The sequence below is a fragment of the Protomyctophum parallelum genome, assembly GCF_964188405.1.
Source record: "Protomyctophum parallelum genome assembly, chromosome: 8".
Taxonomy (NCBI): domain Eukaryota; kingdom Metazoa; phylum Chordata; class Actinopteri; order Myctophiformes; family Myctophidae; genus Protomyctophum; species Protomyctophum parallelum.
This window is the reverse complement of record NC_139703.1, coordinates 22916312-22930373: the sequence shown is the minus strand read 5'-3', so window position 1 is coordinate 22930373 and position 14062 is coordinate 22916312. Positions and strand designations below refer to the sequence as shown.

Sequence of the window (14062 nt, the reverse complement as noted above, 5' to 3'; positions counted from 1 at the left end):
GCAGTCTCTTCAACAAATGGGAGCCAGCGGCAGGCTTTTTGTAATTCTGCAAACTTCAATCAACTTCAATACTTCAATCAATCAATCAAATCATCCATCTTGGATCTGTCCTGGTCTCCCCAAATTAGTGCAACTAGCTGCGCAACCCTGACCGCCAGGGACGCTGTTGCGCAATTGTAATGTAGGACAGATCCAAGATGGATGACAGATTCCGAGACCGAGTGGATTAAAACACATTTTTATTTAAAACTACAGACCTCCGGGTTTCCGAACCTTCCCGGAGAATCGGACAGGTAGGGCAACCAGGAAAGCACATTAGATTTAGCATTTGTACATGTTCAGAGTTACTTTGAGGGCAGGGATACAGGACATACAGGAGGAGGAGGGTACACAGGCAGGGGGTTTCGCTCTACACACCAAAGGTTATAAGTCTTTGGATTGAAAATGTCAGAATCGACAAATACATCTACGAGAGTCTACATTTTTGAGTCTAAAACTCGAATGTGTCTAAGAATAAGTATGACTATTGGTAGCATAGTCGTGAAGTACGAGCGTCATGTGTGAAGTCTGTGAACCGCTATGGCTAGTATAGACCAAGACCCTTTGTACTAGACTAGTACAAAGCATGGTGCCACTGTAAAACCCATTTAAAGACTTACAAAACAAACATTAACATCTTAATATTAGGTCAGAATGTTAATCAAACAAATATTTAACTATAACATATTAAATAATGAACGAGCATTTAGTGTTTAATAGTTTACCTGGACAGTAGAGATGTAAACACAGCCGCAGAGTTCCACTTCCTGACTCTGTCCAGACGTCACGTGACCAGTCGATTATCAAAAAGGCACAACAAGCAGATCACATATTGACATGCATTTTCCATAGTTTTATTTTTTATTTTGTATCAAGCATTTTACCCGTTTCATTCCTTTAAACGCTTTTAACCTCTTTTTCACGGGACTTCAGTATATCATTTATTCTCACAAAATGGTGTCTGATTCTATGGAAATTTGCTTTTAATTTCCTACAATTGATGAATTAATTAGGCCTATCTACCCCGGGATCAGTTTGACTATTAAATAACCATATTGATTTGAAAGGTGGGCACTATGAGTAGGGAAATCTGGGCACTATTTGTTTTGGAAAGACTGGGCACTAGAGAAGAGTAGTGGGCACTTGGGGTGAGAAAAAGCAGGCACAGAGTGGGCACCAGGAAGATCCTTATGGGGGGAAGACTGGGCACCTTTCAGTAAAACTGGACTTTGTCTGACGGTACCTCAGTGAAACTACATCTGAATGTAGTTGCATTCCAGTAATACACATAGCCTAGCAGACAGCGCGTTCTGTGGACAACGCCAGCCCCGTTTCCACCGCCCAAGCTAGCTTCTGCTTTGGCTTCGTGGTCCCATGTTATCTCTATGCAGAGCAGCTTTTGAGCTTTGAAGCTTGGAATGAACAGCTTTTTTTTTTTTGCTTTGCTTTCATGCTCACCAAAACTCAACTTGAAAGCTGGAGCTGAACGCTGGAGCTTTTCAAAGCTGCGTGTAGCCAATCAGAGCACAGCGTGGTTTGAGGGGGCGGAGTTGAGATCATTTCACAAAAGGAAAAGGCCCTGCAAAAGCTGTCCACTGCGATTCTCCGAATAAAAAAATATACTTTTTAAATATGGGCTTTATATGAAATATGAAAGGATATTTGGCATCTCCATAGCCGATTTTATCGATAGAAATTAAAGTTTATATGAGAAAAAAGTTGTCGAAGCGGTGAAAACAGGTTGTGTTCCGTGTTCCCAGTGGATTGATACTTTTTCTGGGGAGAATAGTTCCTGCATTCACGCCCCCGCCCCGGTTCTCATCGAAGCCATTCATGCGGAGTTGCGGACTACTGCCCAGTCCAGAACGGCGCTGTCCGTCGCTGAATGTGGACTAAACAGTGCACACACACACACGGCTGATGAATTAGCAGATATAGATCGATAGATGGAAAAACAATTAAACAATATAGTTCCAACCGGTGTCGGAGTTTTCCCCCAAAGTGGCCAAACATTTGCCGAGAAGAGGGGAGGAGACGCCCGCTCTCAGCCGGTCGTCGTATGTGTGTGTGTGTGTGTGTGTGTGTGTGTGTGTGTGATATTGAGCGCCCGACACGGGGACACGTGTGTGTGTGTGTGTGTGTGTGTGTGTGTGTGTGTGTGTGTGTGTGTGTGTGTGTGTGTGTGTGTGTGTGCGCGCGAGAGAGAGATCAATAATTTATATTATATCAGTTGTATGATATCGATATGCATGCGCGCGGACATCCCTGATCCGACCTGTCATGTGCCGGTCGTCGTGTGTGTGTGTGTGTGTGTGTGTGTGTGTGTGTGTGTGTCGGTCGGTAGCTATGTTGATTGTTGAAACATGGGCACCGTGAATCATACCTTTATTTATGCAATATGTTGCACGTGTTTTGTGATTGGTTTGCTGCGTTCTGAATCGATAAACCAATGGCATATAGATTAGATTTATTTGAGGGAATCATTTCAATTGGTTTATTGCGTTCATGTAGGCCTATCGATGAACCTCATAGCAAAAGTTGAAAGACAGTAGATAGCCTATGTTTATAGATAGATAAAACACAATCCCCCCGTGTGTGTGTGTGTGTGTGTGTGTGTATGTGTGTGTGTGTGTGTGTGTGTGTGTGTGTGTGTGTGCGCGCGAGAGAGATCAATATAATATTATAATTATAATATTATAATAATAATCAGTTGAATGATATGCATGCGGACATCCATGATCCTCCGACTGTAAATGATAATGTGAAAAATCTAATTAATTATACATCATTTGGAAGTCCCTGACATGAGAAAAACTGGATTAAACTGATATGAACTAAATTATATGATACTGACATGATACTGACATGATACTGGCCATGATACTGACATGATACTGACATGATACTGACATGATACTGACCATGATACTGACATGATACTGACATGATACTGACATGATACTGACCATGATACTGACATGATACTGACATGATACTGTCATGATACTGACATGATACTGACCATGATACTGACATGATACTGACATGATACTGACATGATACTGACCATGATACTGCCATGATACTGACATGATACTGACCATGATACTGACCATGATACTGACCATGATACTGACATGATACTGACATGATACTGGCCATGATACTGACCATGATACTGACATGATACTGACATGATACTGGCCATGATACTGACATGATACTGACATGATACTACCATGATACTGACATGATACTGACATGATACTGACCATGATACTGACCATGATACTAACATGACACTGACATGATACTGACCATGATACTGACATGATACTGACATGATACTGACCATGATACTGACATGATACTGACCATGATACTGACATGATAAAAAAAATATATATATATATATATAAATAATAATATTTATATTAATATAAATAATAATAAAAAAAAAAATATAAATAATATAAATATAATATAAATAAATAAATAAATCATTGTGCCAACTAGTAGGCTAGGCATACTTTAATTTAATTAATTAATAACTTTCACAACTATTTATTTATTTATTATTTTATTTATTTATTATTTTATTTATTTATTATTTTATTTATTTACTTATTTTTATTTTCAGTATCATGTCAGTATCATGGCCAGTATCATGTCAGTATCATGGTCAGTATCATGTCAGTATCATGGCCAGTATCATGTCAGTATCATGGTCAGTATCATGTCAGTATCATGGTCAGTATCATGTCAGTATCATGGTCAGTATCATGTCAGTATCATGGTCAGTATCATGTCAGTATCATGGTCAGTATCATGTCAGTGTCATGGTCAGTATCATATCATTTAGTTCATATCAGTTTAATCCAGTTTTTCTCATGTCAGGGACTTCCAAATGATGTATAATTAATTAGATTTTTCACATTATCATTTACAGTCGGAGGATCATGGATGTCCGCATGCATATCATTCAACTGATATAATATTATATTGATCTCTCTCGCGCGCACACACACACACACACACACACACACACACACACACACACACACACACACACACACACACACACACACACGGGGGGGGGGATTGTGTTTTATCTATCTATAAACATAGGCTATCTACTGTCTTTCAACTTTTGCTATGAGGTTCATCGATAGGCCTACATGAACGCAACTAGAAAATTCACAATTTTAAAAAATTGCAGAGTGTGGTTGCCGCAGTGGCTTACATATGCCCCTCCCACTAGTATTGCCAGCCAATTACAATTTCAAGTCACGCCTTAGATCATGCGTAAGTCATTCGGAGGGGATTTGACCCCCGAAATTCATGTTTTTGCGACAAACGGTTACATTTCTCGCATTTGCGGCGCCCCCTATGGATGAAAATGGAATTGCTTTTAGAACTTGGTTGATTGAACCACCCCGGACATGTGATTGAAATTTGGGATGGATTGGACATTCCGTTCGTGATTTATGGCATTGTTTGTGATATAGGCCCCTCCTACTAACTTCGGAAGACGATTACGGCCGAACGATACGCACTTTCAAAATTCTGCGGCTCAGTTTTAATTGGATGGGTCCAGAGATCACGTGTGCCGATTTCTGTGAGATTTGGACGAAATCTGTAGGAGGAAAAGCAAAAAGTGTGTTTTGGACAAAATTCAAAATGGCGGAAAATCTATCATGGCGGAAATGGGCGTGGCCTATATGGGGAGATGCGTCATGACCCAAGGAATCCAGGGGAAAAATAATTTTGATTTTACGACCTACGGTTCAAGAGTTATAAGCCAAAAGGTAAAGTGGGCTGTTATAGCGCCACCATGAGGCCGACCGATAAAATTTTAGGGTTAAATAATTTTAGTGATAATGTTGAAATATCCCTAAAAGTTTTGTAACTATAGTGATTACAGTCTCCGAGGAACAAATACTTTTATGTGAATTTTTGCCTTTTCCCATTCATGTCAATGGGGAAATTTAATTCACTAATAAATTCATATCAATTAAACTATACAACATTTCTCTTAACAAAATACAAGCACACGATTCCCGATTTTTCCGGTCAATTTGACATATGGCTCAAGTGCGTACAGCGTACAGTGTGGGAGGTATAAAGCGTCAAAATAAAGACTACTCCAGTGAGAAAATAATAATAAAGTGTCACAGTTACAAGAGTCTGGTTGCCCATTCGGGCAACCACACTAATAAACCAATTGCGCATCTGCTTAAACTGCCTGTTTTCTCTCAGCTCAAGCCAGCTTGAGTGACAGGTACCTTGTACACGCCCACTTTCTCAAAAAAAAGCAGCTTTGAAATGAGTTCAGCTTTGCTTTCATTTCCAGCTTTGGCCGGTCGGAACGGGGCTTAGAAATATTCCTGTTTTGGTGCCCGGATTTCCCCTGGTGCCCACTCTTCCGAGGTCAGTCGTGCCTGTCATACTGTATATTATGATTACCGTATCTTTAAAATATAACCACTAATGGGTGATGCAAGCTAAGGCATCTCAGAATGTGGTGCCCACATTTCCCATAGTGCCACTCTTCTGAAGTGCCCAGTTGTCCCTGTGCCCTGCCAACGCTGTTTAGGTGCCCACTCTCTTCCCCCACCACACCCACAGTGGCCACTTTTCCACTAGTGTCGAGCATATTTTGGTGCCGACCTTTCCTGTATCATTGTATACTTTTACTACTGTACTATTTAGCAAACTGTTAATAAAGTAATGAATCAATCAATCAAACAAACAACCAATCAATGTTTTTTCGATTAATTGAGAAATAGGCTTTCTTAGGTTTAAGTCAATAAGACTGTACTCTCCTGTGCTTTTTTTCCTGCAAATAGTCAATGAATGAATGAATGAAATGTGTTCAACTCATAACTGCTCTCGAGATACAGTGTGTGTTGTTTCCCCTGTGTTACAGTGCCCCCTGCTGGACTGCGTTCATTCCTGCCTCGTCGTGTAGCCTGTCGGTAGCATAGACTAGACTAGAGTATAATGGTCGGTAGGTGTAAGAGAGTGGCGACACGCTTTGATCTCGCCGTAGTTCAAAACATTGGAACTATCTGATCCCATTGAGTTAGAATGAGCACTTCCACATTCCATTGTTACAATGGGAGTCAACGCTAGGGTCGTCACTGGTGTATTGTACAGACAGTCATGTGTTTCAAGACTGTAGTGTATGCAGTTTCACTTTCATTTATCAGGAAGTTGTGGAACACCACGGAGTACGGACACAGTGACTGAGTGAGTCTCCTACATGTAATTACAATAATAATAGTCATCTAAATACTCAATTAGAGTATGATGTTTTCAGAATATAGACCAAACGATAGACTAAGTTAATAATAATAATTAAAATGGCATTCGTATTTGGTTTAAAATCAGAAGGGATCCATCTCATAGTCTTGATACAAGACTTCTGTCACTCACGACCGTGTCCGTCTTGTAATCCAAGGCTAATGGGGATCAAATAACCTTTTTATGGCTGGTTGGCATAATCGAAAGTCTCTGAGCAAGATTGTGCACATATAGGTTAGCTAAATATATAAGTAAGTTTATATATAGGCAGGGTTGGGGAGCCTGGTTACTTGCAAAAAAAATTATCAGTAACAAATCCGATTACCACATGAAGTAGGGGGGTTACTTTCAGTTACATTTGGATTACTTTTAAGCAAAACTCTTGTTTAATGAAACATACAAGTTGTACCATTGATAACCAGACAATAATGTTGATTCTTGTTGAACTTATGAAATTAATTAAAGGAAAACAGAAATATGGTTAAATCAGTGGTTCTCAACCTTAGAAAATATTTGGCTCTGTAGGCCAACCATTATGATTCATGTTAAAATATACAGTCTTATTCAGCCATAGACACAGTTTGCACAAAAGGAAAATTTATTCCTAATCATTATAATAATAATTCCTAATCATTATAATAAATTATAAAGAATATATACAGCCAAAGTCATGCTGTACAAATTGGTAGGCCTATTGGAAAAAAAGGACACAACAAATAAGTTCTCACATGGCAGAGTGCAGACAGAGATAGCGCAGGCACACATGAACTTCCATAGTTCCATGCGCGGCCAAAAGCCTGCCGGCGTCTCTTCCTGGTTTTTAGACAGTTGGTGGATGGAAATGAAGCTCCACCCACGCAGAAGAATGCCGCTGGGGCAAGCTTTTCCGGGAATCTGGCCAACGCCGGCAATCTTCCGCGTGGGTGGAGCTTCATTTCCATCCACCAGCTGTCTAAAAACAGACAGTGGCTTTTGGCCGCGCATAGACACCCAAAGACAGACAGGCAGGCAGGTGTTTTTTATGTGTATATGTGTCTTTCAATGTTGTCTCAGTAAGACCCCCTCTCCACAAGGTGGGACAGTGCACCAAATAATTATGGTCAGATTGTAGTAATCCAGTCAAACCCTAGTCAAGCCACATGCAGCCTTTACCTTTACTTAATGTGGCCTGCCGTTTAATACTGAAGCACTGAGAAAACTGTTGCGCCTTTCTTCGTCCTTTTTTTCCTGCCGTTTAATACAGAATACTGATATTGATTTTAGCTTAGATATAATTGATTTAGTAGCTTAATGCCTATAGCATGCAAATTGTATTGTCTTTATTATTTACAATTACAATGCAATTTTATTTAAGTTCATAAACTATAGGCTATATTCTTTCCAAGCAATTTTCAAAATAGCTTACAAAACGTCACTTTGTGACATGTTGTAAGCATGTTGATCAACTATTTCTGCTATTGTGTGATTATCTATCTTAAATAATTACGATTAGGTGCAGGCCTAGCCAGATGTGGTCTTTTATGGTTCCGACCTACATTTCAGATACTCTCTCCTCCTATAACTCGTCGTAGCCACTACAGATCCTTCCTCGGGCAAAGGAACGTTCCAAAGTCCACTTTGTACACTTTGGAACGCCATGCCATGTCTGCTTTAAATCCCTTCTTAAAATGTATTTCTGCAAAGTTGCTTTTATGTTTTATATCCTTAATTCTAATTGTATTAAACCCCATTTATTTGTATTTCACTTTTATTTGAAATACAAAGAAAACAATCTATGCAAAGTTTATATAAAGTTGTATTATTATTATTATTATTATTATTACTAATGACCTCACAATTGTTGTCTTTCTTAAAGGCTTATCAATATGTCCAGCAGTCATGATGAAGTTGATGACGCCATGGATACTGTGAGTGGTGGCAGCAACTCTACATCTGTCCTCAAACCCTTAGATCTCCATATATGGAGCTGACCTGTTCTGACACACATATGTTGATCCTTTCCCATCCATCCTTCCTCTTCGATGTCTCCCTTTTGACTGATACCTGTCCATTTAAACTCTAGACGGGCCTGCCACAAAGTAATTTGTGCAGCTGCGCCCGGCAGCCGGGCCTGTTCTCAACAGGCCCGGAAATTAAGGCCCAGCCCCACTGCCCCCGCTGCCACCCTTAGATCTCCATATATGGAGCTGATCTGTTCTGACATTCCATATGTTGATCTGACCTCATCAAACCCTGTACATTCAAGACACGCTCCATATTTGGCCAGTACAGAATTAATTCCATATGTTGATCTGACCCCCCATGCCAAAGCACCAGTGCTCGCCCAGCAGTCTACTGTCACCCAGTTTGCGGATATGTTGATCTGACCCCCCATTCTCTTGCCCTCAGGCGTCTTACTGGTAGTATATTAGTCCAGAAGAGATTTAATTTGACCATTTAAATAATATTGCATTGAAACAACACCATGCAGTGCATGTTAAAAACATTACTAGTCTTCAGAAGAACGGACCTTAGTTATTTGATATCCACATCAACATGCTGCTGCATATCAGCCAAAGGTTTGATTTGTTGACCTTTTACGACTGTTTGTGGTTGTTTGGTACAGGAGGATTCAGGCCAACAACATCAGACTGCCCCAGACCGGAATGCTCTCATGGTAGATACATGTCTGTTATAAATGCTCTCAGGGTAGATATCTGTCTGTTATAAATGCTCTCAGGGTAGATATCTGTCTGTTATAAATGCTCTCATGGTAGATTCATGTCTGTTATAAATGCTCTCAGGGTAGATATCTGTCTGTTATAAATGCTCTCAGGGTAGATATCAGTCTGTTATAAATGCTCTCATGGTAGATATCTGTCTGTTATAAATGCTCTCAGGGTAGATATCAGTCTGTTATAAATGCTCTCATGGTAGATTCATGTCTGTTATAAATGCTCTCAGGGTAGATTCATGTCTGTTATAAATGCTCTCAGGGTAGATTCATGTCTGTTATAAATGCTCTCAGGGTAGATATCTGTCTGTTATAAATGCTCTCAGGGTAGATTCATGTCTGTTATAAATGCTCTCATGGTAGATTCATGTCTGTTATAAATGCTCTCAGGGTAGATATCTGTCTGTTATAAATGCTCTCAGGGTAGATATCTGTCTGTTATAAATGCTCTCATGGTAGATTCATGTCTGTTATAAATGCTCTCAGGGTAGATATCTGTCTGTTATAAATGCTCTCAGGGTAGATATCTGTCTGTTATAAATGCTCTCAGGGTAGATATCTGTCTGTTATAAGTTCTCTGTAAACATTTACCATCAAGCCTCCATTTCAGTTGACCATTTAGTAGGCCCTACAGTGACATCTACTATCTTTCTTTAGATTGCAGGGTCAAGTGTGGATCCTCCTCCTATCGTCTCCTCCCAACCCAGACCGCTTTCAGCCAATACAGTGGTGAGTAAAACCCTATCATTGTCTCCCAACCCCTACCGCTTTCAGCCGATACAGTGGTGAGTATAACCCTATTATTGTCTCTCAACCCCTACCGCTTTCCGACCAATACAGTGGTGAGTAAAACCCTATCATTGTCTCTCAACCCCTACCGCTTTCAGCCAATACAGTGGTGAGTAAAACCCTATTATTGTCTCGCAACCCCTACCGCTTTCCGACCAATACACTGGTGAGTTAAACCCTTTTATTGTCTCTCAACCCCTACCGCTTTCCGACCAATACAGTGGTGAGTAAAACCCTATTATTTTCTCCCAACCCCTACCGCTTTCAGCCAATACAGTGGTGAGTAAAACCCTATCATTGTCTCTCAACCCCTACGTAATCAAAAAAGTCAATCAAAGAACAAGATTCCTTTACAGGATCTCCTCACTGGTCAGCAAAAACACCTTGAAGACCTTAACAGGAGCCCTCGTACAAGGTTTCTTTGACTATGCATCCACCTCTTGGTACCACAGCACCTCAAAGGCCCTTAAAACAAGGCTCCAGACCTCCCAAAACAAACTGGTCAGGCTCCTACTTGGCCTCACCCCCCGAACCCACCTCACCCCTGCCCACTTTGACAGGCTGGGATGGCTTAGGGTCGTCGACAGAGTACAGCATCTTGCAATGGGTCTGGTCCACAAGATTCGATACACCACCAAGATACCCATGTACCTGTCTAAATACTTCCTTAATGTAAACGAAGTCCACACCCACAACACCGAGGGAGTGCAACAAACCATGTACAACCCAGATTCGGCACAAACAAGGGACTAAATTCTTTTCGCTCCTATGCCACCAAAATGTGGAACGCCCTACCAACAGTCATTAAGACATGTGAATCCCTTGACTCCTTCAAAACCGCTCTCAAAGGGCACCTACGGATGGCTGCAATTCGAAACTGGCCTCTGTAAAATCTGAATCCCCCCCACCCCCCCACCCCATTTTCCCTCACTGTATATTGTATCTTTTCCCTTTTTTGCTTCCCATATGATGAATTTAGCTACATAGAAATGTCTATTTGTATGTCTCTAAATGTTTGTATGTCTTTAAATGTTTTGATGAATTGAACAATGTGGACCCTGTTGTAAACAAGTGTAATGCTTAATTTGGTCGTCCACTCACAGTTGACAGTCTTTGTATTGAGTTTGTGCTTAAAATGTACTGTAAATTCTACAAACTGTTAATAAATATTTCAATCAATCAATCAAAAACCGCTTTCAGCCAATACAGTGAGTAAAACCCTATTATTAGGGTAGCCTACCGTAATTTAGATTTTTCTTTACCCAAATCTTCTCTTCTGGGGGTGGGGGTCTACTGAAAGTGTGAGAATTACTGATTTAGAAGGTATTTGTAGAATCGCCCTGCCAATGACGTCTTTTGCGGTCTTTTGTTTTGTTATTGATTTAAGTTTGATCGTGCTCTTCACCACCGTATGAATCGGCGACCGAGTAAACAGGAAATTAACCGGAAGTGAAAAAGTTTGCTCCATCCGCCTCCATGTAAACAGATTATTTTTTAAATATGCATTTATCTCGGATTCTTTAACCAGATTGCGTTTTTTGGTCAAAACAAGCTTTATTCACGGCCCATAACTAAAGTGTTGATGATCGCGTTTAAAAAACGTACGTTTCGGTTTCGGGTGAATTAAATCACGATTGCACGGCACTTTACACAGCCGTTGTTTACTTCCAGTTCACGGCCCTTTTGGTCTTCAAAATATGAGAGTATGCACTGAAAAGACTGTCAGTGGCGGTGGAATGAATTGTTGTGTTGTGTGAATGTGTTAATGTGAACAGTTTGGCAATGGGTGTTTCTCATTGTTGTTTAAGCAACATTACACGGAGAGGGTGTGCGTTACCGTCATTAATGGCACGCCTGCGTTGCGGACAGGAACGAGCCGATATAGATGAGTTCCGTAAGCAGCACAGAAGTCCTCAAGTGTAATATTGCGATTATACCACATACAACATATATATTATTCGATAAAAGATCATATTATTTTTATGACAGATGTAGCCACTACGACCTAATATATATGTTTTGATTAAGGGTGTGGACTGTGGAGATGCTCGTTTGAATCACCGGTAGAGAGCTATTTCAACCAATCAGATTGCTTCCTCAAAACTACCTGTGGTATAATTTGCTTCCAGCCTCAGAGTGGAGGAGGAAGGATGGAGATGAATCCTGGATGGAACCAGAGTGGAGGAGGAAGGATGGAGGTAAATCCTGGATGGAACAATGGTTCTGACAACGGACCGTCCTATCCGCCGACCTCTACGACCTCTGTGAATTCAGAGTCACAGACAGACAGGCCTCCTCAGTCACCTGGCACCATGCCAGCAGCTTATAATGTGGTAAAAAATTGATCCTTCGGGAAAGCATCTGTGTCATTTTAGCTTTACAGTATACAGTATAATATAGCAAGATAGAAAACTCTCAGGATTTAGAAAAGTAGTTCTCAAAAATAGCAGATATAAAAGCTTGTACATCTGCTATTTTTTAACATGTTTGAAACAAGTTGAAAGTGTTTGAAATTTATTGAGTAGCCTACCGTAATTTAGATTTTTCTTTACCCAAATCTTCTCTTCTGGGGGGGGGGGGGGTCTACTGAAAGTGTGAGAACTACTGATTTAGAAGGTATTTGTAGAATTGCCCTGCCAATGACGTCTTTTGCGGTCTTTTGTTTTTTATTGATTTAAGTTTGATCGTGCTCTTCACCACCGTATGCTCGTTTGAATCACTGGTAGAGAGCTATTTCAACCAATCAGATTGCTTCCTCGAACTTACCTGTGGTATAATTTGCTCAGAGTGGAGGAGGAAGGATGGAGATAAATCCTGGATGGAACCAGAGTGGAGGAGGAAGGATGGAGGTAAATCCTGGATGGAACCAGAGTGGAGGAGGAAGGATGGAGGTAAATCCTGGATGGAACCAGAGTGGAGGAGGAAGGATGGAGGTAAATCCTGGATGGAAGAATGGTTCTGACAACGGACCGACCTCTCCGTCCTATCCGCCGACGTCTCCTCTGACCTCTGTGAATTCAGAGTCACAGATAGACCGGCCTCCGAGTCCTCAGTCACCTGGCGCCATGCCAGCAGCTTTTAATGTGGTAAAGTATTGATCCTAAAATAATGGCCCATTAACCTATTAAAAAAACCGTGGAAGCATCTGATCTGTGCCGTTTTACATTGTAGCAGTGGTGTGTTCTAGGTTTGCCCCATGCTATAAAGTAGATGTGTTTACAATGTGTTTTCAGGCTGAAGGGACTGGAAGAGTGTGGTGTCTTGTTGATGTTCAGGGTTGGCCACAGGATGAACCACCCTTACAGAAACGTCAGCTGGAAAAGGCTCTGCAGTCTTGGTTCAACAGAAATGAAACAGCCACAAGTTGCTCTGAACATTGAAGTCTCTCAGATAGACGTGCTGAGGTCACCATTCAACCCGATTCAGGTACAGTATGTCCTTTTATTATAGAATAACACATATTGAACAAATGAAAAGTATTAAAAAGCACTGCTGACTAAACCTCCTAACTCCATTGGATCCTCAAACTTTCGGTCAAACCACCTAACTTCCCGTCTGACTTTCATAATCATTCTAATCCAATCAAAACAACCAGCTCCACATTAAAAACCTAGCTCCACTTGAGCTGTATTTGGGGTAAAGTGATGATTATTATAGAACACATTCAGCTGTATTTGGGTAAAGTGATTATAATATAAGAACACATTGAGCTGTATTTGGGTAAAGTGATTATAATATAAGAACACATTGAGCTGTATTTGGGTAAAGTGATGATAATATAAGAACACATTGAGCTGTATTTGGGTAAAGTGATGATAATAGAACACATTGAGCTGTATTTGGGTAAAGTGATGATAATATAAGAAACACATTGAGCTGTATTTGGGGTAAAGTGATGATAATATAAGAACACATTGAGCTGTATTTGGGTAAAGTGGTGATAATATAAGAACACATTGAGCTGTATTTGGGTAAAGTGATGATAATATAAGAACACATTGAGCTGTATTTGGGCAAAGTGATGATAGTATAAGAACACATTCAAGTATCTGACAATGTTTAAAGTCACCATACCAACTTTATGAGGCAGTGTATGTGTTGTATTAAAAAGTAAGTCATATTTTGGACATAGTTGGTTTGTGCCCGACAGCAGAGATATTTTCTGTTTCCCAGTCTTTCTTTGGATTAATTCATCATGTGGGTTTTGTTTTTTCT

The 14062-nt window shown here is 40.4% G+C and overlaps 1 protein-coding gene across 1 annotated transcript in view; it reads left to right on the top strand.

The window, feature by feature from the left end:
- Positions 1 to 480: 480 nt before the first annotated feature.
- LOC310862953 (uncharacterized protein) overlaps positions 481 to 14062 on the top strand; it is a gene marked incomplete at its 3' end in the record, with an annotated part of 14761 nt that continues 1179 nt past the window's right edge. Inside the window, exons 1-8 of the mRNA XM_083771075.1 lie at positions 481 to 517; positions 5969 to 6017; positions 8201 to 8252; positions 8951 to 9001; positions 9716 to 9787; positions 11977 to 12180; positions 12634 to 12938; positions 13081 to 13251. Coding sequence (XP_083627201.1) covers positions 502 to 517; positions 5969 to 6017; positions 8201 to 8252; positions 8951 to 9001; positions 9716 to 9787; positions 11977 to 12180; positions 12634 to 12938; positions 13081 to 13251 — 920 coding nt within the window. The 5' untranslated portion in view covers positions 481 to 501. The remainder of the gene's footprint in view (positions 518 to 5968; positions 6018 to 8200; positions 8253 to 8950; positions 9002 to 9715; positions 9788 to 11976; positions 12181 to 12633; positions 12939 to 13080; positions 13252 to 14062) is intronic.